This window comes from Typopeltis vanoorti, chromosome 4 (genome assembly GCF_054136105.1).
Source record: "Typopeltis vanoorti isolate ZY-2024b chromosome 4, IOZ_Tvanoo_1.0, whole genome shotgun sequence".
NCBI classification, from domain to species: Eukaryota; Metazoa; Arthropoda; class Arachnida; order Uropygi; family Thelyphonidae; genus Typopeltis; species Typopeltis vanoorti.
This window is the reverse complement of record NC_143552.1, coordinates 51903130-51926500: the sequence shown is the minus strand read 5'-3', so window position 1 is coordinate 51926500 and position 23371 is coordinate 51903130. Positions and strand designations below refer to the sequence as shown.

The following is a 23371-nucleotide window of genomic DNA, read 5'->3' as shown; positions in this document are numbered from 1 at the left end:
CTGGGTATTGATTTTTTAGAAAATTATAACTTTATGTGTGATTTTGCAAATGGAACACTGTCCCTGTGTGGAAAAGAGTGCAGGCCACAGTGAAGAATGCAAGCTCATGTAGGGAAGAGCAAAGCCTTGAAGGTCGAATTGAAGGATTGGGAAAAGGAGTCTAGCATGTGGAGGAATAAACTGATCCAAGATAGCATTAAGAACTTAAGTTCTGAGTAGGAAAGGATACACATGATGGAGTTCTTTAAGTCTGTATTCCACAAGTATCCGAAAGTGTTCACAGAGGAGATCAGCTCGCTTTCTTGTACTAACCTGGTTCAACATGCTGTTAAAATTAATTCTGATGTGCCCATATATGTGAGACAATATCAGACCCAACTAAAGCACTTGGACGCACTCAAGAAATTACTCTTAGAATGCAAGAAAGCTGGAATTATTGAAAAGTCAAATTCTAGATGGAATAGCCCATTTATTTTAGTAGAAAAGCCTAATGGTGGGTTAAGGTTTGTACTGGACCTGAGAGAAATCAATAAGGTCACTAAATCCATAGATTTTCCCGTGTGCAAGATTGAGGATTTGTTGATTAGCCTGGAGGGAGCTAAGTACTTCTCCAAACTAGATCTGAACTCTGGCTATTTCCAGATTCCTTTGAGGGAGAAGGACAGAAAGTACTTTGCCTTCACCACAAGATGGCAGAAGTATCAGCTGTGTCGACTACCTCAGGGAGCCAGGAACTCAGCCATGAGTTTTCAGAGCCTGATGAATTCTGTGCTATCTGATATGTTGGGAGAAGGGGTTATCTGTTTCCAGGATGATCTTCTGGTTTACTCATCTTGTGTCGAGGAGCATAAGAGACTATTAATAGAGGTCATGGAACGACTTAACAGAGCTCAGTTATCCCTAAAGTGTTCTAAATGCCAATTTTTTCTCAAGGAGGTAGCGTATTTAGGTCATGTGGTAAATGAACACAGTATAACACCCACAGAGGAAAATGTGACTGCCATATTAAAGGCAAGAACTCCCTCAACTGTAAGGCAGGTTAGGAGGTATTTGGGAATGATCAACTTCAACAGGAAGTTCATTCCCGAATGCTCCAAACTGATGGAACCTATAGTTAGACTCACAAAGAAGGGAAGAAGATTCGAGTGGGGAAACGAACAGCAGATTGCACATCAATGCTTAAATCTGGCTCTAACTAAGTCGCCTGTCCTGACCTATCCCAAACTGGGTAGGGATTTTTATCTCTCTGCTGATGCTTCCAATGATACAATCGCCTCCGTTGTAGAGCAGAAAGAGGAAAGGGGGTTTAGACCGATAGGAAACTTTCATCTTCCGAGATAAATTACTCGGTAATAGAAAAGGAAGCCCTTGCTATTGTTTATGCATTAAGAAAGTTCAGGTATATGTTATTAGGTCAACATCTCATCTTGCGCTCTGATCACAAACCATTGTCGTTTATATCCTCAATGAAAGACAAAAATCAGAGAATCATTAGGTGGGCTCTGGAGATGCAAGAATTTGACTTGGAAATAAAATATATCCCTGGCTCAGCGAACGTAGTCGCTGACTATCTATCCAGATCTCTGGATGTCGTACATGATAGTGATGTCAGTCCTAGTGAAGAGGTGTTTTCCCTATATACAAAGAAAAGAGGGAGGCAAAAAGGGAATCAATTCTTTAGAACAACAAGTATGGGATTAGTCTAGCATAATCGAAGAGCAAAGGAGGGATCCGGTATGGGGGGAGATTTATGAGAAAGTTTTGAGAGGAGAGAAGTCCCATATTAAAGATTCCTTCAATCACACACTATGCATTGATCCGAATGGTCTCTTATTGTCCAAACAAAGCGTCACAGGAAGATGGAAGGACAAAATCTTGGTTCCAGAGAAAATGATCCCATGGGTACTATTCACCTTTCATGACGCTGATCTGGGGTCACCAAGGAATACATAGAACATGGAACAGAGTTCGTGATCGTTATATATGGAAGGGGATGAAGGGAGATGTAGAATCGTATGTGACTTCTTGTCATTTGTGTCAACAGAAGTCCAGCATTGTAGGTAAGGCTCCTCTCCAGTCTTTCCCCTAACCCCATGTGTCCTTTTCAGGCTGTAGCCATAGATATCGTGGGGCCCCCTACCTATCACCAAGAAGGGAAATAAGTACATTTTAGTGGTCATAGACATGTTCTCACAATATCCAGAGGCTGTAGCAATTAAGAATCAATCTGCCCAAACAGTAGCTTATAAACTTTTCAAGCTGATTATTTCTAGATATGGGACACCCCAGACACTTCTCTCTGACAAAGGCTCCAACTTCACAGCTGAAGTTATGTTACAGTTGTGTAAGTTGTTAAGAGTAAAAAAATTGTTCACTACTCCTTATCATCCTCAAGGAAATGGAATGGTGGAAAGATTGAACAGGACTTTAAAGCTTACCTTGTCAAAGACATCTGATCTCCAGATTTCGAATTGGGATACCTTTCTGCCTCACACGTTATTCGCGTGCAGAACCGCTCTAAACACCGCCATCAGAGAAGCCCCCGCAGTTATCCTCTATGGTTTTGAGCCAACATTCCCAGCTGATTTCAGGAATTCCCATGTGAATTCGGAATTTCCAGACATCGATGATTATCTCAATAGCCTGATCACCAGTAAGAGAATTGCATATGAGATGGTGTACGAATCCAGTGAAGCTTGCTCACAAAGGGCAAGAAATAATGCCAACAAATTGAGGAGATACAACAATCTGAATCCTGGCGATCTGGTCTTGTTAGAACAGAATTCCATTAATAAAAAAAAAAAAAAAAAGGGGGGGGGGAGAGTTTGGAAAGAGTGCAGCCGGACCATATGAAATTCAAGAAAAATTGTCCCCAGTGACATTTAAAATAAGAAAGGAAAAAGAACAAGGGAAATCTTGGGTAGTACACTCTGATAGATTAAAACTTTATAGGACGAGGTCAAAAAGGTTGGTATGCCTAGGAGATTCAATGGAGAGTGTATGTAGAAAGAAAAGGACTACAAGAGGGGATAACAGTCCTCATCAAGGAGGAAGCCGCGATGTGAATGCTCCCCCCCCCCGCTCAAGAAGAGAAAAGGGTACTGATTGTCAAGGAGAGAGGGAAATTCCAGGCTCAGATCGCAGTTCTCCAGGTTCAGTTAGTTAAGCAATGCATAGGAGAAAGCATACCATTTTCCAAAAACTGAAAATGGGGTCTATAGGGATTAGAGTGAAGACAGAATACTAGAACAAACCCGATATAACCTTAGGCCCCGACAAAATGGTAAGGCTGACCAGAGGAAAGGGGTTTATCCTTTAAAGATGCATGCCTCTGATAAATGGACGCCTGATGAAAAGATCTCAACAAAGGAAGGAGGGGGATACAGTCAGGATAAAGCACGTAGTAGAGCTCAGTGCATACAATTCACAAGGTATTTTTTTAACAAGCAGCAAGTTCTTGTACGGATGAGAGGAGAAGGAGTGGAAGGTTTATCAGATGAAAAAAAAAAGGGGGGGACCCGTATATGACAGGAGGAACACTTCGTATGAAAAATTTCTTTTAGAAAATTTTTTTTTTGTTTAAAGGGAGGACCTTTGTTACACCCTGATACCTTCGCTATGTGGAATTTTCAGTTATCATGGTGTAACATGAAGAGAAAATAAAGTAAACCCCTGTATAAGAGCTAATACATAAATTAGGAAGGGGGGTTAATTTGAGGCTAGCAAAAAAGCAAAAGACTATCACTCAGGGTCAATTCCCGAATTGAGACATCGTCACGTGTGAGTTGCGTGCTCGCTGACCGCAGGATGTTTGGCAGAAAAACGCCACCCTAATTGGTCGGTGAAGTCGAATCCAGTAAGGGGCAGAGAAAAGAAATTAAAGAAGGTGCCGGTAGGGATCAAGGTATAAAAGAGTTAGACCCCCCCCCCCAACGAGGCTTTTTCCCAGATAATTTCTTCACGAGCTTTTTCGTATAGGTTTTTCACGCGGTTTTCCTGAGTGGCAGGTTTGAGTTAATCTCTGTCCGACACAACAGGGGAACAAAAGTGAGCAGGATTTCAATTCCCTATTCCTATGGTAAGGAACGCCATTTTGCTAAAGGAAAGAAGATATTGTCTATGTGTTTCATCATTCTGTGACAACAACGAGAGATAGAAATCTGTAAAGAAGTCAGTGCCCATGTGGTGAGTTTCACAGCCATTGTATAGATGATTCTAAGTGTGTCCTTAATTCAAGTACAAAAAGTTAAGATTGCAAAAACCCAGTTTAATGCCAAATTAACTTAGGAGTGACAGATTATAGAGGAGTTCATCCCAGGATAGTACAATCGGAAAAACGGTAGAGGCCGATATAGAAAACCCAAGTCAAAAGGTACTGTAAAAATCTCATGTTAATTGAAATCGTAGGTAATTGTAATCATTGTTCTATTACTGAACAGTTGAAGAGACTAAGAAAAATTATACTAGGACTATAATACATGACTGATTGTAATGAGGGTATGCGTGTTAATATTAATTATATAACCATTCAAGTGTCCTGAGATTTATGCATGTGTATTGTAACTTACAGGAAAGTTTTAAATGTCAAAGTTATGTGTTAGCACAGTGAAAGGATAGTTTAATCTACATAGTTTTAGATAGTTAAATAGAGTGAGTTGATCACATATGTCGATGTGTTACAGCATATAGCGTATTCAGACTAATATAGGGTTAACTAAAGTGTTAATTAGATCTAGGATTATACATATGATTGTATGTGTTGAATTTGTTATGGCAGAATGATCGCAATACCCATATAGGATCTTAGCCAAATGCTTGTGATTAGCTAATGTCATTTTGTAAATATTTTCTTAGTATTGAATTGAGTTATATATATCAGAAATGGAATTGTACCATGCTAATGAGTTTAATAAACCTTTGTTCATTGATAATACAGTTGTCTGAAATTGCTGCCCAATGCACCACTTGAAAACGTATGAACCTAATCACGCGGGTGGGGAGAATATTTAGATGAGTTACGAGATAAAGTATCACGATTGCAATATTGTCTCACATTCAGACATATTTTGGTAATTGCTCTTTGTTTTTGTATTTAATATCTCAAACTAAATATCCTAAAATGCGCAGTATAATAAAACATTAAGGACACTAAGGGGAGAAATAGCTTAAATATTTGTATTTTGGGTAATATCTCGTACATAGATGAAAGTTGGATAAAGATAAGTAGAATTTCACCTGAAAGGATAATTGTTAGAATAATAATAATCATAAATTGAGACACAACAGTTTCCTCACTTCGACCTCATTTGCTGTTTTTAGTGCCTGCATGCACGTGTCTTAATCTTATGTTCCCATGAAGACGGCAATGTGACATTGCCAAAATATATATTAAAGTTTATTTAAATTTATATTTCAGTTTACATTATGAATTCCTTAAGTTATTTAGTAATCATGCACTTATAAGATTAGAGCTTTATTACATTTTTTTCTGTATTCTCTAAGAGCATAAACTGACTTACTTGCTAGGAACTTTCTATGTGCTTTCTTCTTTTAGTTGACTGCCTCTTGAGTCTTGAATCCACAACTTTTTGAGTCCACCATGGGGTTCTGATTTTTCCTATTCTTACAGATAACCTCACTATGAAGACATAGAGATAATTTCTCTATCGCTATATCAATCAATGTTTGTTTCAAGAATCAAACCTTGAATCTTCAAGGTTTGGTTCTTGTTTTCAAATGTTTTCATTTTCTCTTGAATGTTTGTGTATTTTTACATCTGAAAGATGCTCAACTTTGATTCATTTTAAAAATTTTCTTAAACAGTCTTCTTTTCAATGTAAAATTAAATTTTATCCTGCTCAAAACTAAATAGTGATCACTTTTTATTTGAAATCCTGTGTATACTCTTGTGTCATGAACCAGTGTGAAAACATCACTATAAACAATAAGAATCAAGACTTTCCTTTTTTCTTGCATCTTCTCTCCATGTGAATTTGTGCACATTCTATGTAAGTACATGGTGTTAGTAATAACTAGTCCATGTCCTGAACAAATATCCAGCAATTACCATTATTATTAGCTTTACTCTTTTCTCCAAATTTTCCCAAAACATTTCTAAATGCCTGATAATAATTTCCTACTCTGCTCTTTAGATCTCCAACAAGGACCAAATTTTCCTTTTTAATTGTGTCAGCTGCTTCTGTAATGGAGGAATTTTTTCTGCTGCTCAGAAAAAATTCCTCCATTTCTTCATTGGTAGAATTTCTGTGGGACCATAGGCAAAAATAAGTCTCATTGTCCAGTTTCCCCATTCTGATGCTCAACTTTGATTCATTTAAAAATTTTTCTTAAACAGTCTTCTTTTTAATGTGAAATTAAATTTTATCCTGCTCAAAACTAAATAGTGATCACTTCTTATTTGAAATCCTGTGTATACTCTATTGCCCACATCACTCTACTTGATATTGCTAGCCATTCAAAAAGATTATCCCTATATTTAGTGTTCAATACAATAGCTAGTTCCTCTTTTTTCTGACTACTATTTTGTATTTTGTTGTCTATTTGTTGTTGTGTATTTTGAATTTTTGTTTTGTTTGTCTGACATTTTGTATTTGTTGTTTAGAAAGATCTCACCTGTTTTTTGTCTTCTTTGTTTTAGTCACCTATTAGAATGATCTGTACTAAATCCTTCTGCTAAGGTCCATTTCATTTCCATTGATGATTCCTCTGATAGTACCAATCCTGAACTCTGTTGATGTTAAGTTGGGATGTGTTCTGGAAACGTGTTCCAGTAGTTGATTTTGCGTTGTTCAACCTGGTTCCCTGACGAAAACAACAGGGGCCTTATTTAACCAGGCAATGCCCCCACAGGCAGTAAAAAATTCTGTAACATTGTATTCTCATTTTGCATTGTAGTTTAAGTCAATAAGAATACAATTTGGTCAGCTAAATCCCAAATTGCCAGCCAGCCCATCCTCGTTCCTTCAGTATCCACTTAGATACTTAACAGGATTAACCATGAAAAGATGAGGATTGGACATTAGGTCAAAAGCCCCTGACTCTTAAATATCCCCCCCCCCCACCCCCATTGTCTGAAAATAACATTTTGTATTTGTTGCTTAGAAAGATCTCACCTATGTTTGCCTTCTCTGTTTCGGTTGAAGTCAGTTTTTTTTTTGTGTGTGTGTGGGGGGGGTTACTAATTAAATTAAACTAATTTATTTAATTTGTAACGAAGTTTAAAATTATTTAGTATGTCAGCATACTAGGACTGAAAAAGCATTGTGGTAAGAAAACTTTATGATTTCTGAGCAATGGAGACAAGCCCCCCCCCCCCCCCACCTTCCCTAATTAAATTATCTAAATAATGTTTCATAAATTTGCTACTGTAGCGATACAGTATGTAGATGGTATTTGTTCTGACCAAGAATATGTAAAAAAAAACAAAAAAATCTACTTTTGTGAGCTTTCCTTTTCAAGAAAATATGTATGTTAAAATAAACACAACTGTAGATTGCATTTTTTGGTTAACAAAAAGGTGAAAAATTTAACAAAAATTTAAATGTAAAATGTCTTTATTTGTAAACTTAATAAAAGAAAAAACAAAATACAGTACAATTAACACAAAACAACTATCCATTAATAAAAACTTAAAAATTATAGTTTTAAATTAAATTTATATTTAAAAAATGTTCATTGGAAACCTATTCTAAAAAAAAACACAATGCTCTCTATGAAATCACAGTTTAGTAACTTAATCAACAGTGCTGTACTCTGGTGATAAATGAGAGACATTCCCTATAAAAGAAAGTCAGTTTCACAGAAAGAAATTCTTCAATCATTCTCATAGCTGCTTCACGGTCACAGTTACTCCACTTTTTTTTGAAGGGAGTCAGAGAACTTTCCTGACTATCACCTTATTCATTATTATTATTATAGCGTATGATGATATAACAGCCATGAAGCCCCTTTAATGGGGAAGTATGGCACCATCTCCATACCTCCAAATTTTATCTGGGTTCGGGACTGGCATAGCTGACGAATCAGGCCTATGAACTGGGAGTCAAGTATTCCTGACTGTAATCCATATGTGTTCACATATGGGCCAGTTTGCAGGAGGAAAAACCCCAGATAAACTGGGGGAAAAAACCCTTAAAAAAAAAAAACGCCCAAGCCTGGCTATGTCTGAGAAAGATCCTGGAGCTCTTCACGTCGGCGACAAAAATCAAACCCAGGACACTCTTTTCCCAGGCATATTGTTGCGAAGCGCATAGCCACTTGGTAACTGCACGGACACCTTATTCATTGGTGCAAAGATTTGCTATCAAATCTTTATGCTTTTTAGGTTGTATAGTTTTGTTTGTGTTTGAAACAGATTTACTAGCACCTTTTTTTCTTTTTAATGGCGACAGCACAACTAGGTAAACAGCTCACCAACTTGAAAAATTGAATCATTCAAGTTTGTTTTTAAGAATAAAAATTATTGAAATGATTTGAAATCCCAAGATATGCATATCATAAAACATGCATGTTTTGGAATTTGTACTTCTATTTGTACTGTATAAATGCAATTGCTTTACTACAATGTGTGCAACATCTGACCAAAGAATATTTTATACTCTTCTCACAAATCATTTCTGCTGGCACATTTGTGAGAAGTTGTGACAAATTTACTTTCAACAAGCTTTTCTCCCTTAAGTTAACTACTTTATGGAGCTTTCCGTATGTTCTGTAAATCCTTACTAATGATAATGTCTTTCATAACTGACCATGTCTATTTGTACTCTATGAGTGTAACCTCTTGAATGAGTGTTGATGGTCGCAAGGTGACAGAAGTAGACAAATGGTTGAGTTAGCGAGGGACCACTTCACAAGGGTCTATAATCAAAGGGAAAATACTAGTATGACACATGTTACAGTAACTGATATGGAAACCAGAAGTACTTAGAATTTTGCACAATCTCAATTTGATATGGCTGTGGGATCAGATGGGATGTCATCTTGCATATTAAGATTATGTGCAAAGGAACTGGCATTGCTTCTGACTAGACTGTTTAAGTCTGAGGTCTGGTAAAGTCCTAAGAGAATGGAATGTGGGGCAAAAAACAGCTGTTTCATAAAGGAAGCTCCAAAACTGAGGCAACAAACTATATACAAATCAGTATCTCAGGAGTGATGGTAAAGATATTGGAAAAGCTAATCAGATAGATTTCATGAATGAGTGGATAAGAATATGACACTCTATATGGGTAGGTAGCATTGCTTTGTGAGGGTCATGCCTTAGTAATTTACTTTCCATAACAGAGTGACAGCTAAGTCAGATAAAGGGAATGGCTACATGATGATAATGCTGGAATTCTGTTACACATATATATAAATGTGGATGCATATGAAGTCAGTGATATGAATACAAGGGTGACTAATGGAGAGATACCAAAGAATAGTATATATCATCATCATCATCATCATCATCATCATCATCATCAAATTCCTGCCATGTACCCTCAAGGGATGTACAGGATATGACAGTACTACATGAAAAAATTACATCATTACTAACTTCCTATCTACAATTTTCCTCCAAATCAGTCTGTTACTTGTCAAGATTCCAACATTATCAGATCTTATATTTCTATCGTCTAAGGCACTTTGTACCGTATCAATCCACCTATATCTTGGTCTTCCTCTGGGTCGTTTTCCTGCCAACCTGGCAGAGAACACTTGTTTTGCTAATCTTTCCTCTCCCATTCTATTTAAGTGACCATACCATCTGAGATTAGCTCTGCTAACGCATTCCTGGATGCTGACAATGTCAAGTTCTTTCCTAATATCCTCATTTTTAATATGATATTGCCATTGATGCCATCTGTTCACGCCTCTAATCTTTCTCAGGACTCTCATATCTGCGGTCTCTAGTCTTTGGTCAAGTGTTTTACTTTTGACCCAGCTCTCAGATCCATAAGTTAAAATTGGTTTGAACACAGTCTTGTATACAGCTAATTTAGTGTTCCGACTAATTTCTTTCTTATTCCATATGAATTTATTCAATTGACTTCCCACGATACCAGCTTTGCAGATTCTGTTGTCTATTTCTATATTTAGTTTACCATCTTCAGTAAAAATTGTGCCTAAGTAGCTAAAATGTTTTACTTGTTCCACAGGTTCTCCATTCACAACACAGTTGACATTTTCAATGATTCTGCCTATTTTCATTGTCTTTGTCTTTTTATTGCTGACCTTCATACCATATCTATTACAACAGCTATTCAATTTAGTCAGAGAATCTTGCAGACTTGTAGCGGATTTATTTAGAAGTATAACATCATCCGCATAAAGCAAAGAGCTGACATTAACATCTCCAATTTTGATATCAGGTTTAATACCACATTCCTTCATAATGTGATCCATATAGATAATGAATAACAGAGGGGATAATGTACATCCTTGTCTCACACCAGATTTAACATTAAACCATCTTCCTGTACTTCCTTCAATTCTAACTGCTGACTCACAACTCAAATAAAGACTAAGTATTGCTTGATATAATGCCCCATTGACACCATATAACTGCAGCGTATTGAATAGCTTCTCTCTTGGCACCTTGTCATATGCCTTTTCCAAATCGACAAAACTTAAATACAGATCTTTGTTATATTCCCATGCTTTCTCAGCTATTTGTCGTAAAGTGAAGATCTGATCCTGACAGCCTCTATTTGGCCTGAATCCAGCTTGTTCTTCACCAAGCTTTACTTCCACAATTCTTCTCAACCGTTTCTCAAGTATACTTGCATAGATCTTGCCAGAAACACTCAGTAGGGAAATACCCCTGTAATTCTCACATTCAGTTTTATTTCCCTTTTTATATATGGGTACTATGAGAGCTTTACTCCAATCATCGGGAATTCGTCCCTCTGTCCAGGCTTTCTGAACTATGCAGTGCAGCCACTGTAAGACTCTTATACCACCATACTTCAGCATTTCTGGTCGAATATCATCTACTCCTGCTGCCTTTCCACATTTCAAGCCTTTGATGGCTTTTTCTACTTCAAGTATGGATATGTATTCCTGACTGCATGCCTGGTCAGTGTTTTTTATCACTGTGCTGTCATCACTGCTTGTTTCATTTAGCAGTTTTTCAAAGTAATTACTCCATACTTCAAGGATATCTTTTTCTCCTGTTTTCATTTCACCTTTATCATCTCTAATTCCTTTTACAGCACTCTTTCCTCCATTCCTAAGCTTCTTCAACAACCTCCAGAATATTTTGCCACCTTCTTGATATTTATTTTCTATATTCTTGCCAAAGTCCTCCCATGACTTTTGTTTAGCTAGTTTTATGCACTGTTTAGCTTTCTTACATTTGTCTCTGTATTCTGTAAGAGTAAAAGCTGACTTATTTGCCAGGAACTTTTGATATGCTTTCTTCTTTTCCTTCACTGCCTCTTTAACTTCCTGTGTCCACCAGGGAGTTCTGATTTTTTTATCCTTGCACACAACCTCACCACATGCCTCTCTGGCAGAATCAATCAATGTTTCCTTCAGAGTTTGCCACTGAATCTCCAAGGTTTGATTCCTGTTCTCAAACTCTTTCATTTTCTTTTCAATAATATTTCTGTATTTTAGTCTACAGTTCACATCTGAGAGCTGCTCAACTTTTATTCGCTTTAAAACTTTCTTACATGTTATTCTTTTCAATATGAAATTCAATTTTATCCTGCTCAAGACTAAATAGTGATCACTTCCAATTTCAAATCCTCTGTACACTCTGGTGTCATGCACCAGGGAGAAAACATCACTATCAACAATAACATAGTCAATGAGACTTTTCTTATTCCTAGCCTCTTCTCTCCATGTGAATTTGTGCACATTTTTATGTTGGAACATGGTGTTAGTAATAACCAGTCCATGTCCTGAGCAGAAATCCAACAGATATTTGCCATTATTATTAGCTTTGCTCTTTTCTCCAAATTTTCCCAAAATATTTTTGTATGTCTCACAATCATTTCCTACTCTGCTATTTAGATCCCCAACAAGGACCAACTTTTCCTTTTTCATTGTGTCAGTTGCTTTTTCTAAAGCCTCAAAAAATTCCTCCACTTATACCTTAGTAGAACCTTCTGTGGGACCATAGGCACAAATAAGTCTCATTGTCCAGTTTCCCATTCTCATATTTGCCCACATTACTCTACTTGAGACTGACTGCCATTCAAGAAGATTAGCCTCGTATTTTGTGTTGAATACAATGGCTACTCCTTCTTTTCCTTGATTGTCATTGCCTGAATATAACATTTTGTATTTATTGCTCAGAAAGATCTCACCAGTTTTGGTCTTTTTTGTTTCAGTCACCCCTATTATGTCGATCTGGTACTTATCTAATTCCTCAGCTAGCTCCATTTCTTTGCCATTTAGGCTTCTTACGTTGATAGTACCGATCTTTAACTCTGGTGATGTTGAGTTGGGGTTTATTTTCAGATTTGTTCCAGTAGCTGACTTTTCGCTGTTCGCCCTGGTTCCCTGGCGAAAACAACGGGGGCCTTGTTTAACCGGGCGACGCCCCAGCCGGCATGAAATTTTGTCATGTTGTACCATCATTTTTTATTTTGGTTTAACCAATAAGAATACAATTTGGTCGGCTAAATCCCAAATTGCCAGCCCATCCTCGTTCGTTCAGTATCAAAGTAGATACCCAACAGGGTACACCACGAGAAGGTGAGGATTGGACATTAGGTCAGAAGCCCTGGTCGGTTCTCCGCATTCCTTTAAAGGCTATGTGGAGGTCTCCTCTCAGTTATACAGCTTTGACCCTTAAGCACCCCAAGAATAGTATATAGAGGAGCATAATCCAACGAAAGCAGGTGAATGCAGCAAGGTGACTCTGTGGTTGAACCAGTTCTGTTACAGTTATATATAAATGATATAGGAAGTGATCTCAATTGGTAGTGTAATAGTTAATCCACACAATGTAGAGCTTGCAATATGATTTAAATATGCTGACAGCATGGGTAAAAGATAATGGATGCCAATGTAATGTGGAAAAGTATCAAGATACACATTCTGAAATGAAAAGATTACAAACTGTATCATGTTGATGAGAATATACTCCAGGATACAGATGAAACTGTTTGTGGATAGGGAGATGAAGTTCAGAAGGTATATTGCGAAGGTGATCAAGGTATCTCATAGGATTATTTGGTTATTAAAGAACAGACTAGCAGAAATGAAGAAGTTATATCATTCCTCTTTATAAGGACTTGACATGGCCAAATCCTGGAGTATACTTTGCTCAGATCTGGTCGCTGGCGTTTCTTGGAAATGGAGAAGTGGCGGAAAGGATCCAGGTCCGATGACCACGAGGGTCAGTAGTATGTGAAATGCCAATAATGATCGATTGAGGATTTGCAGAAGTTGGCTGGAAAGGCTAGAGATTATAGAGATATTTTGGTTACTAAAGGGTGTTATAGTATTGATGAGAGGAAATTTCAATACTTGGGGGGGGGGGGGGGGCGGTTAGAACAAAGGTCATCCTTAGAATTTAAGTAACAGTGGTTAGAAAATTTGAGAGTGGTGAGTACTTTGTCAGTCAATGCTTTCATGGAAAGGTACAACAAGTATTGCGCAGAGATACTACCCAATCTTCTGTAGCTTCTTACAACCAAATAAGAGTGCTCTGTAAAGGAAAATCTGATTTCCAGTGCTTCACTTCTGAAGCAATGTCTTTTTAAGGCAGTTATTTTTCTCCATCTTACTACATGGAGTGTGTTGAGCACATGATCTTTTTTTTTTTTTTTTTAGTCTCTCTCGACTCTTTTTTTCTCCCATCTTCTCCTCCATGATGATTCATAAACACACTCAACTTTCACTACAGAGAACTTATAGAGCCCACAGAAGAGTTGGTTATAATGAATTTTCTTTAAAACTGCACTGTGACTATAAGGTTTTGGTAGAAAATTTCAGTAGTTTGTTATAAGTATTTGCTATAAGTGACATTTTCTTTTCTCCTTTTAATTGCAAATCAACTAGCTGGACTGCCATAATAAACAAGTAGGCAAGAGCCTACTGTTTTGAAGTCAACAGTGTTATTAGACGAACATTTAATTATCTTTTTATTTTTACAGGATTATACACATTACTATCAAACTTAAGAAACATTTGACAGTTGACTCACTATGTCAAACACCATTATAACAAACTACCAAAAAGTCTCGACCAAATCCTCATAAGCAAAATGCTATAAAGTATTTACTATAACTATTCTTGAAGTCACTACAAGTATTTTATATTGAGAGACAAATGTAATAAGTTTTGGACTCTAATGCCACTGGAGCAAATTGCTCTAGCTCTATGCATTAGCCATTTTGATTATGATATACTTTTGTGCAAGATAGGATGTCAGTTTATATTTAGGTATCTGTTAAGTGTGTTTTCTTTAAATAGCAGGAGAGAGAATTATTTGACAGTGACTCAAGTATATGGAAATGGTAAACATAATTATTTTCATTTCCTGCTATAACTATAATGCCAGACTTTGAGAGTATTAATAACTAATAATAACATATAATAATATAAATAATAGCATATAACTAATGAATTCTGACCACATAATTGTCAACACAAGAATTACAAAGAGGGTTCTAGAGGAGTGGAGTTTGGCATTCTTTACTCAAATGACACCATTAAAAATATATCGAGAACTAAATGTCACAGTGTGATTCAAACTTCACAGCCTATATACAGGATAGCAGACATGCCGACCACTTTGCAAATTGGACTACTTTTTACTTAGCAATTTTCAAGTTTTTTCATACTATATATAGGTTGCACTTTTATAAACATTTCATCACATTCACAGCTAAGTTTTATTATGGAAAATCACCTTTCAGAGATCCTATGTCCATTCAGGAAAGAACACAGGATCTGATCCACTGTATTCAGAAATTTTTTTTAATTTAAAGGTTACTGTGTGGTCTCCAATGAGAAACAAAAATTGAAACAGCTAATAAAAGGAGAAAATACACCAACTCATGGACAGAGTTTGCTGTCTCTTAATTAGTGCAATACTAAGACTACTCTCATGCCAAATGATGTATTCTTCTAAGTTCTTGATTGCTTTTGAAACTTTTGTAAGTTTCAAAAATGCACAAACTTCTTTGTTACAAAACAATACCAGACATTCAATATTCTTTTATTTTACAGTTTTCAATGCCACTTTTAAGTTTATTTTACAGTTTTCAATGCCACTTCCCTAATTACATTTCTTGTAATTAGGGAAGTGAACATCTTCCCTAATTACAAGAAAAATTGACTTTCAGTTTAACAAATTAGCTTAATTTAATATTATAGAATAAACACGACAAGTTATTTTATGGAATTTTGATTCTTAAAGTAAAAGAAATGCAATCGTGTAAGCTGCAGAGAATATTCCCTATGATTTATCACTGATATTATACATTATCATATGTGAAATATGAAAGGAAGAACTTTCTAAAGACTGAAATCTACATTAACAGAAATGAAAAATGAAGAACCACAGTAACTCAAAAAAACAGTAAATACCACTCCATCTACAAAAGATAATTTTGTCACTGCATCCCATCTCTAGAGTCCATACATTTTTAGTATCCTTCGGATGAGCATCTATACAACTATGAAATACTAGGACCAGCAATCTGGTTTACCAGTCTCAAGATTTGCAAGGCAAACACAAACTTGAAAGCACTGAAGAAAAGAAAAAATAATTCAACTTTAAATGTGTGCGCTAAATATTTCTCAATGTCACTGCACTTCTATTTAAAAATGTCAGGAAATTGACAGCAAGTTGCAGTAGTCAGAGTTTATCTCTTCATGCATATGTCTGCATGGCATGTTTAGTCTTAAACATGACTTTTCATATAGTAGTAGTCTGTTCCTATTTAAAATTGTGTAATTTCTTTTTTAGATAATACTTATGATGTCTCCATCAGTAATGACAATGCCCTTCAAGCTGGAAAGAGTTAACCTCGAATTCTGTCTGGGATATGACAAACCTTTATAAGCACCTTTCAACCAATGATGAATTAGCCAGTCGCATGCAGAGGCAGGATTTTTTCCACATCAAAAGTTGGATTTTTCACAACCCAAGTTTCCAAGTACAACAGACAGGATTAATTAGGTTTCTGTGATGCAAAGTTAGTGTACTGTGACAAGCCAATGAGCCTAACATAACATTTCCTAAGAGAAAGAAGAGATAACATCCATGGCATATAAAATATGAGAATGTATGTTCAAGTTTATTCCTTAATTCAATTGAGTTTCCTTATTTAGCTCAGCAGTTAAATCCAAATATCCAACTACATTATATCAAGTTATTATCATGCATTTGTAACAAACAACATGTATATTTAAGCATAACATGGAAAATAGGTACAATGAATGAAGCATGTTGCATTGAAATCAATATCCTATCCCATACAAATACATTCTTTTTATGAGATAGTCAATGGATATTTAAAAAATGCATTACAAAAAATTCTCTGAAAATTTTCTGTATTAAAACAGAATAAAGTTAAGAGAGTAAGAACAGAGCATAATCCTTACATTTTACAGCAGGTCGCAGTCTCCAATAATTAGGCCCGGCCCATGCAGAAAACAAATTATGGTCAAAGTAGGAGTATTCTGAGGGCTTTTCGGCTAAAACGTGGGCAAGATCACTCACTGATTCTAATCTGAAACATAAATTTTTTTACCTTAAATTTATGACTGAAATAGAAAATAAAGTGACATATTCATTAAAAACAATTATATATCCAACCCAACCAATTCAATCTGAATGTACTTTTGCTTTTTTTTTTTCCCCTTTTTGTTCTGAATACCTATTTATTAGTGAACTCAACCAATCAATTAGTTCAGGTTGTTGCTTGGCAATCATGCAATAGCATAATCATCCCTAATCTGGCCTTCATTTTTTGAAACCTCTAATTCTTCAAATGATCACGAGCATTCCATTAGTCATTCTAAGATTAAATGAGAGTTGTAATATACCACTGTGAAACAAGTTGATACTAAACAATGTTCTCGAACAATGCCAAACCTAGCTATGGCATAAAAGTAATAGCAATCCCCAACAAGCTTACTATCCAACCACAGAAGTAATGGTCATAAGCATGTAATTGCTTGGGTTAGGAATCACCAGAAGAGTCCACTTAGCTTATAAATCATACTGCCCTTCCTGGGTGTGCAATTTAGGCTGCTTTAAAATCCCTAGGAATACATTCCACTTAATAAATATCTACTGCAGAATTGAGAGCTGGCAGGTTATGGAATTTGCCAAATTCCTTGGCTACACAAACTTTTATACTACACCACACTACAGATTTTAAATGTACTCAACAGTGCAAATTTAGTCTACACTCTGAATTCAACAATAGACAGGTCCCAATACCAGAAACACCCTCAGATACAGTTTGATTTTTCCAGGAGATGACTAATAAACCATAAATTGAACTGGTATCTATAGATTCTAACAGGAAAAGGCCTTTTCTTGAAGAGCAATAGGAAGAACCCTACAACATCAGCACATTTCAATAGATATTACCTCCAAGCCTTTTATGCTGTTAGTAAGAGGCATCACACATATCAGAGCATGACTATATTCTTCTCAGCATCTCATGAACTGCAATAATGGACACAGAGTAGAATATTGAATGCTGACCCACAATTTGCTATAGGACACAAATTAATACACAAAATACATCACCTACTTTGGAGACATTCCTAAACAAACAAAATGCAGATAGACAGTGTTTCTTCAAGTCTACACTTAAAGTTACCACCCAAACATTTTGCACAGTCAAATGAATCCAATCAGGCATTCAACTTGGCTTCAGCAGAAACAGCAATAGGCACATCTAACAATTCAAAAAAATATCAGGCTTTTGAAATAACAATCATGCCCTAATAAGGTTATTGCCACCAGCATACAAATTTCATGGAAGCATCCATAAAATATTTCTTCTTAATAGAGAAATGGCAACGAGCATCCCAATGCATCACATAGGATCCAATAACAGATTCCAAGGCAAACACAGCATTCATTCATCAAATAGTCCCAGCAAAATTCTCTCCAACACCGAATAATTCTTGACTTCAAACACAGCATGATACAGAGATGGGAGTCATGTTACATGACAGCACAAAAGCATGTAATTCCTAATCAGTCTTTAGGGATCAGAGACTTAAAATTAAATTTTACCAGTGTTTTGGGAATCAACCCAAGCTTTGACATCACAGAGTTCACACTAAGCATATACCAAAGGTTTTCCAGAATGACAAGATCATTTAGTAGCAAGCTATCTTAACCCCCCCCCAAAATTCATTAAATTGAAAAACCATTTAGTGCAAAATAATATCCAAATCGACCTCAACAGACACGGGTCTGAGCCATGCTAATAGGCCCAAAAAAGCAGGTTTGAATCTATAATAACAGAATGGTATTAGAAAGTTGCCATTACAGGCAGATCCATAATACAAAAACTGCACATCATTAGAGATCTAATGAGTGTTGTCAACCAGAGAAGCAAAAGCATACATAGGTCTTTCTAATATCAGATCAAGAAGTCTTCAGGGATACTAAGCTAAGCATCCTATTTGTATGGGTGTGGGTGTGTGAAGGCCTATAGTATCACCATAGCCGGGCATCACCAAAACCATTATGTTATTACACTTTAATGCTTACTTCTTCAGACAAGTTAACAGCAGTGACTACATTAATGTCACATTCCAGAGAAATAAAACAAGATTATTTATCATTTCACCCTTACTAGATTTCCTCTAAACTTAAGTCTAAAGCAGGGGTGGCCAACCTTTTAGCTTTCCTGGGCCACACATAAAATACACTAACACTAACGATAGCTGATGAGCAAAAAAACGTAGAATATATAGTTAACATATTTAAATAATTTAAACTTCATTAATTCATGAATTTTTTATTATAAAAGTAAAAGACAAGACAGCAACATGAAATCAGTGAGATGTTTGACATTGTTTTTGAGACACTAATGCGTCCATATTTGGTTCGATGGAAGTAGTTGCAATTCTCAGTGAGTTCTCAAGGTGCTCATCAGATATTTTGGTTCTAGTTTTATTCTTCGTGTGCTTCATCCTTGAAAATAGCTGCTCACAAATGTAGGTGCTTCCAAATAGCGATGACACGAATAAGGCATGACTGTGAAGCAAGGGATATTTTTCTCTGAGAAGATATATCTTATAGAAGTCCAGTAAAGAGACATGATCAATTTTTCTTTAAGTTGAATGTCAGATTGTAGCTCAATGCATTCCATTTGAAAATTGGCAGGTAATATGTTTATGTCGACTGAAAATGGAGTCGCAAATATAGCAAAAGATTGATGATTTTTCCGGAAATCTTGAAACCTGTTCTCAAATTCCTATATCAAATCAAAAAGCAAGGCTGCATATTTTCATTGTTCACAGGACTGTGTTTAGCCAACGTGTCGAAATGCATAAAATTGTTTGCCTTAATTTGAGATTGCCATAGTTTCAGTTTCATTTCGAATGCTGTTATAGTTTGAAACATTGCACTGATCAGTTGGTTTTCACCTTGAAGATGCATGTTTAACTCATTTAAATGAGCAGTCAAATCTACTAAAAATGCCAAATCTGTGAGCCAGTTTTCATTGTCAAGTTCTGGCACAAATTTTGTTTTTGATTTCATAAATGACTTGATTTCATTTCGCAAACCATAAAATCTTTTCAGCATTTTACCTTAAATTCCATAAATTTAAGGAATTCCTGGAATTGGCAATGATTCAATCCCTTGGCCCTTATGAAATTTACAGCCTTGATGACAATCTGCATGACGTTATCCATCTTTAAAGCTTTTGCACATAAATTTTCTTGGTGTATACTAAAGCAGTGATATTTCATCATACGTAAATTTTGGGAGGCAATTGCAATGTTTTCTATTAATTTTACAAGTCCATCTCTTTTACCTATCATCGCCCGGGCACCATCAGTAGCTATACCAAATATGTTCACAATGGACAAAGAAAATCGCTTTAACATATTTTTCACTGCTTCATATAAATCTCTTGATTTAGTTGTGTCTTTTAATGGCACCTAAAGAAGCCATTTCTTCAGAGATATTATATTCGTCATCAATACCTCTAATAAAAATTGCCAATTGAGCTGTATTAGTAGCATCAGTACTTTCGTCTATCGCCAAAGCATAAAATTTAAAATTAGAAGCTCTACTCTCCAAACCTTTTTCGATAGATTTTCCTACTTCATCAATTCACCTGGCTATAGTCTGGTGAGACAAATTGATTTTAGAAAAATCAGTTTGTCTCACAAAAAACACACGTAATGTCTGCACCTTTCTTCAGTGTCAACTCGACTGTTTACAAGTGCACATTGCCGTAGCATACCCATGGCACACACAGAGAGACATCTATTGCGTGGTAAAAGTAGGAAGCAATAGCGCTAGCACACCATTTATTATGTCGAGAAGTAACTACTCGCATGGGCAGCAATTTTGAATAAATACAATTATTTGAGAATGATTTTAGGAATCTCTCATTGCTAAAGAACGTGTTAAATTCAAAAATTCATCGCTTATAAATTAATAGCATGTTAAAATTGTATTTGTAGTATTATTAATGGTATTTTTAGTCGCAACCTCATAAAGTTTGTAAGTTTACGATTTTTTCTTGGGCTGCATGCGGCCCACAAGCTGGACAAGCCGGGTCTAAAGCAATAAACCTGATAGCCTATGTTCATGTTACTATTACAGTCAGTAATGATGAAGAGAAAAGGATTTCTCACTCATCGAAGATGCTTATCAGTAATACTGGATAGCTTCAGAAGTCGCATTTAATCAACATGAGCCTGGAAGTGAGAAACTGATTACTGCAGAAACCAAGGAAGTTAAAAATAAAAGAAATAAACAAAGTGTTAAAATTGGTACATAGCACTTGAGAGGACTGAATCAACGTGAAAAATGTGTGTAGAGAAATGGAACGATTAGAGTTTAAAATACTTGGATTGTCAGACATTCCAGAAAGGCAATATGGAATTTTTAACTACTCTTCCAAATGGAAAGGAATATAAAGTTATGGGAAGTGGAGAAAGTGAGTCTATAGCTTTTAATTTTTCAGGAAATGACAATGTATACTAGAATATTAATTATAAAAAAAAATTTACTTAATACCTTCCTATATTTCGGCAATGTTACATTGACATCATCAGGGATCACAAAAAACAATATGTGCATGCAAGCACCGAGCAATTAAGGTTGAATATAGGCAACAAAAGACAGGCCTAGAATCCTAAAACAGTGCCTAATGGTGGGCTAAATTGGGTTGTCTTGGCAGTTGGGCTGTGTTGGATTCTGATTATGTAGAGATTAAAGTAATTATTATTTGCTTCAGAATCCAACATGATCTTCCATCACAAAGGCTAGACTTGTAAATATTATTTAATGTAAACAACTTATTTTACAATTTAATATTCATATAACTACCTTTAACTTTATTTAATATTTAATTATTTAATCAAGATATATGTATTAATAATGAAAAGACTGTATTAAATATTATTAAGCTATTTTATTTATTACTATGTTAATATTATAAGAACTTGTATTTGATATTTTAACTGTGCATTAATTGAAATGTAAATATTCTCTATTTATTTCTATTTGTAGAAGTTTAGCATTATGCAATACCTCAATTTTATTATATTTTGTTTGGTTGTCATGGAAACATATGTAAGTGAACGAGCACGTTTTTGAAACAGAACGTGGGGAGAAAGCTGAAAGTTTACTAAAAAGGAATTAGTTAAAGAAATCACGAGAACAATTTAGGTGGGAAGAATGGATATAAAAAGTGAGGAACGCTGGAAAAGGGAGAGCATTAGAGATTTATTAGAGAGGGACTGGCATTAGGTTGGAATCGGAGCATTCAGCATTCTAAAATCACAGTGCGATAATAGCGAGTAGCCAAGTCACTCAAGCAGCTAAATAAAGTCTACTAGTCGAGAAGCGGTTAGCTTATAAGTTTTGGAATAACAAATAAAGCTACGGAAGATAGCTAAGTGATTACGGATAGACTAGCGATTACTTGAGTTGAGATTTAATTTCAGGGCCGACCTTTCAAGGACACACGAAAACTTGAAGCATAGCACGAAGTAACTAGAGAATAATTAGAGACAACAGAGTTGTGTTTAATGATAGCAGTGTCAAGAATTATAGTACCTAAAGGATTAAATTGATGTCGAAGGAGTAGGCAACTGTGCATATTAAACTTCAAGTTAAGGAATTATTGTGTGTTACCTTAGTACAAGAGAACACTGAATTAGTTAAGTGATGTCAAATGTATTGCAAGCGGTTTGATCTATGCAAGAACGTTTGATTGTGTGTATTGTGACCGTTAATTAATCCAGTTATTTCTAAGAAGATTTTTTTAAAAACGAGTGCCGTTAATTGAAGGAAAATTGTCGGTAAGAATATTCCAACCATTAATATTCCTATGCAGAGATATGAGTGTGTTTCTTCCTAGAATATCCCTATACTAACAGTAACTGTTGCGGAGGTTAGCTGAAGCGTAGATTTAAAAGTGTAAGCTTGTGAAAAAGTATTGCCACCAATAAATTGTATTTGAAACTAAAAAAAAAAACTATGAGATGTTAATGTGAATGATCACTAAGGAATTTTATGACATTAAGCTTTATTAAGTGTTACGTGAACTGTGTGAAGACTGTATTTCAGATAACTGACCAATGCCTGCGTTTGTATGACTGTATTATCAGAAGAGCTAAAGCGTTTGTAATATCTTAATTAGTGATTTTGAACTTATGTGTATAATTTGTGATTCTAAAATTAAATATTTGTTTTTGTTAATCAAAAGTTGTATTTTGCCTGAATCTCTTTTACTGCACCATTCATTAAATATTCGAACCAAAGCGGGTAAAAATTAAGTAAGTTAAATATACTCGGCCAGTATATATATTAAGGAGAAATAGAGTGGTGCAGTCTAAAAATATAAATTTTCTCTATATTTGTATTAGAAATCAACTTACAACTTATCAGTTGTTTAAGAACATCATAGTGATTAACATGTCGGATCCAAGGTAAAGATTTAGAAGAAGTAGGATCCAACAGCTGACAATCTTAAAATGCATGCTTGTTAAGGTTTGAAAAGTTTTTCAGAGATGAAGCAGACTCAAGGAATAGTCTCTCATACTTGCACTTGCTGCAGTGTAATAGAGTGGCTTTCTTCAAACATATCCTGTGGTGGGTATTCAAAGCACTCTCAGCAAGTCCTGAGTTGCTGCATTGGTGGAACTGGATGTAGTCCTTGTGTTTGGATATCCTGATATTGGC

General features: G+C 35.7%; 1 protein-coding gene across 1 annotated transcript in view; it reads right to left on the bottom strand.

Moving 5' to 3' along the window:
- The window catches only part of barr (non-SMC condensin I complex subunit H), a 346268-nt gene that overhangs the window by 96084 nt on the left and 226813 nt on the right, over positions 1 to 23371 (bottom strand). The window contains exon 11 of the mRNA XM_090391808.1: positions 16573 to 16700. Coding sequence (XP_090247934.1) covers positions 16573 to 16700 — 128 coding nt within the window. The remainder of the gene's footprint in view (positions 1 to 16572; positions 16701 to 23371) is intronic.